The 1,074-nt window shown below is 68.3% G+C and overlaps 1 protein-coding gene across 1 annotated transcript in view; it reads right to left on the bottom strand.

Moving 5' to 3' along the window:
• Nucleotides 1–849: 849 nt before the first annotated feature.
• The window catches only part of PHETA1 (PH domain containing endocytic trafficking adaptor 1), a 3,338-nt gene continuing 3,113 nt past the window's right edge, over nt 850–1,074 (bottom strand). The window contains exon 3 of the mRNA XM_044921216.1: nt 850–1,071. Within this exon, the coding sequence (XP_044777151.1) occupies nt 904–1,071 (168 nt within the window). The 3' untranslated portion in view covers nt 850–903. The remainder of the gene's footprint in view (nt 1,072–1,074) is intronic.

Below are 1,074 nucleotides of genomic sequence, written 5' to 3'. Positions count from 1 at the left end.
TCCCAGCCACCCATCCCCTGGGGAACCCGGCTAGAAAGTCAGCTCAGGCCACAGCTGCCCAGCTCAGGACTGGACAAGGTCAGGCGAGCTCCTGAGAGGCCCCAGCCCAGGCTGGGGCAGAAGACCCGCTCCAGAAGGAGACTGAAGGAAGTGGTTAAGGACTATTGGGAGGGCGTGTGAGAACCACCACCGAGACACAGACATGGCCCAAACCAGAGGGCCACTACTGTGCCTGCAGGACCTTCTCAAGGCCTGGCTGAGGCCCAGGGCAAAGTCCTGCCTCCAACCCCACTCCAAGCCAAGAACCCTTGGGACCAGGCAATCTCACCATACCGGTCAGGCATTAAAACCTGCGCCTGCGCCGCCTTCTGCACCTGCTTCTGGAGCCAGGCAGGCGGCCTGGAGCCAGGCCCCGGAGCAAAAGGAGGTCAAGCCCAGGTGTGGTGCCCCACGGCCAAGGCTTCTGTCTGTCCAAGTTCAGGTCCAGTCCGAGCGGCCAGGACCGGCGCTGACCCGGCATTTTCAGGCCCCAGATCCTCCCGTGGTCGCAGTCACCCCAGCAGGGGGCCTGTTACCAGCAACAGGCCTTTGCTGGGTGACTCTGGCGGGGCGTGCGGCCCGAGTTCTCTGGATACGAGGCCTCCGGCTTCTTGAGGCTCCCCGAGGCCCTGGATGCTCCTCAGAAGCGGCACGTGGCCCCCTCTGAGTCCCACAAGTCCTAAAGCACCCCTCGGAACCCAGCATCTTCTCAGAGCCGGGGCCCGGAAACCAGGCCCCCCCACCCCACCCCACCCCTCCGATCTCCCAGGGCAGGGGCTGTCAGGGCGAGGCCTGGGGCTGCGCTCCCTCCAGAACCAGGGCCCCCCGGGGCGAGCTCAGGGCTGGCCCGCCCCGCTCAGCTCTTCAGGGCTGGGCCCGGCTCCCGAGCCACTGGCTCCTCAGCGCCCTCACCTCCTGCCCATACCACTCGTGCAGCCGGGCAAAGGAGCCGGCGTGCGGAGGCCCATTGGGGGTCCAGGCCCGCCGCCGGGGAGGCAGGGGCGGCGGCGCCGGGCCGGGCCGCGGGCCGGCGGC

The sequence above is a fragment of the Neomonachus schauinslandi genome, chromosome 14, assembly GCF_002201575.2.
Source record: "Neomonachus schauinslandi chromosome 14, ASM220157v2, whole genome shotgun sequence".
Lineage (NCBI taxonomy): Eukaryota > Metazoa > Chordata > Mammalia > Carnivora > Phocidae > Neomonachus > Neomonachus schauinslandi.
This window is presented reverse-complemented; position numbering and strand designations above follow the sequence as displayed.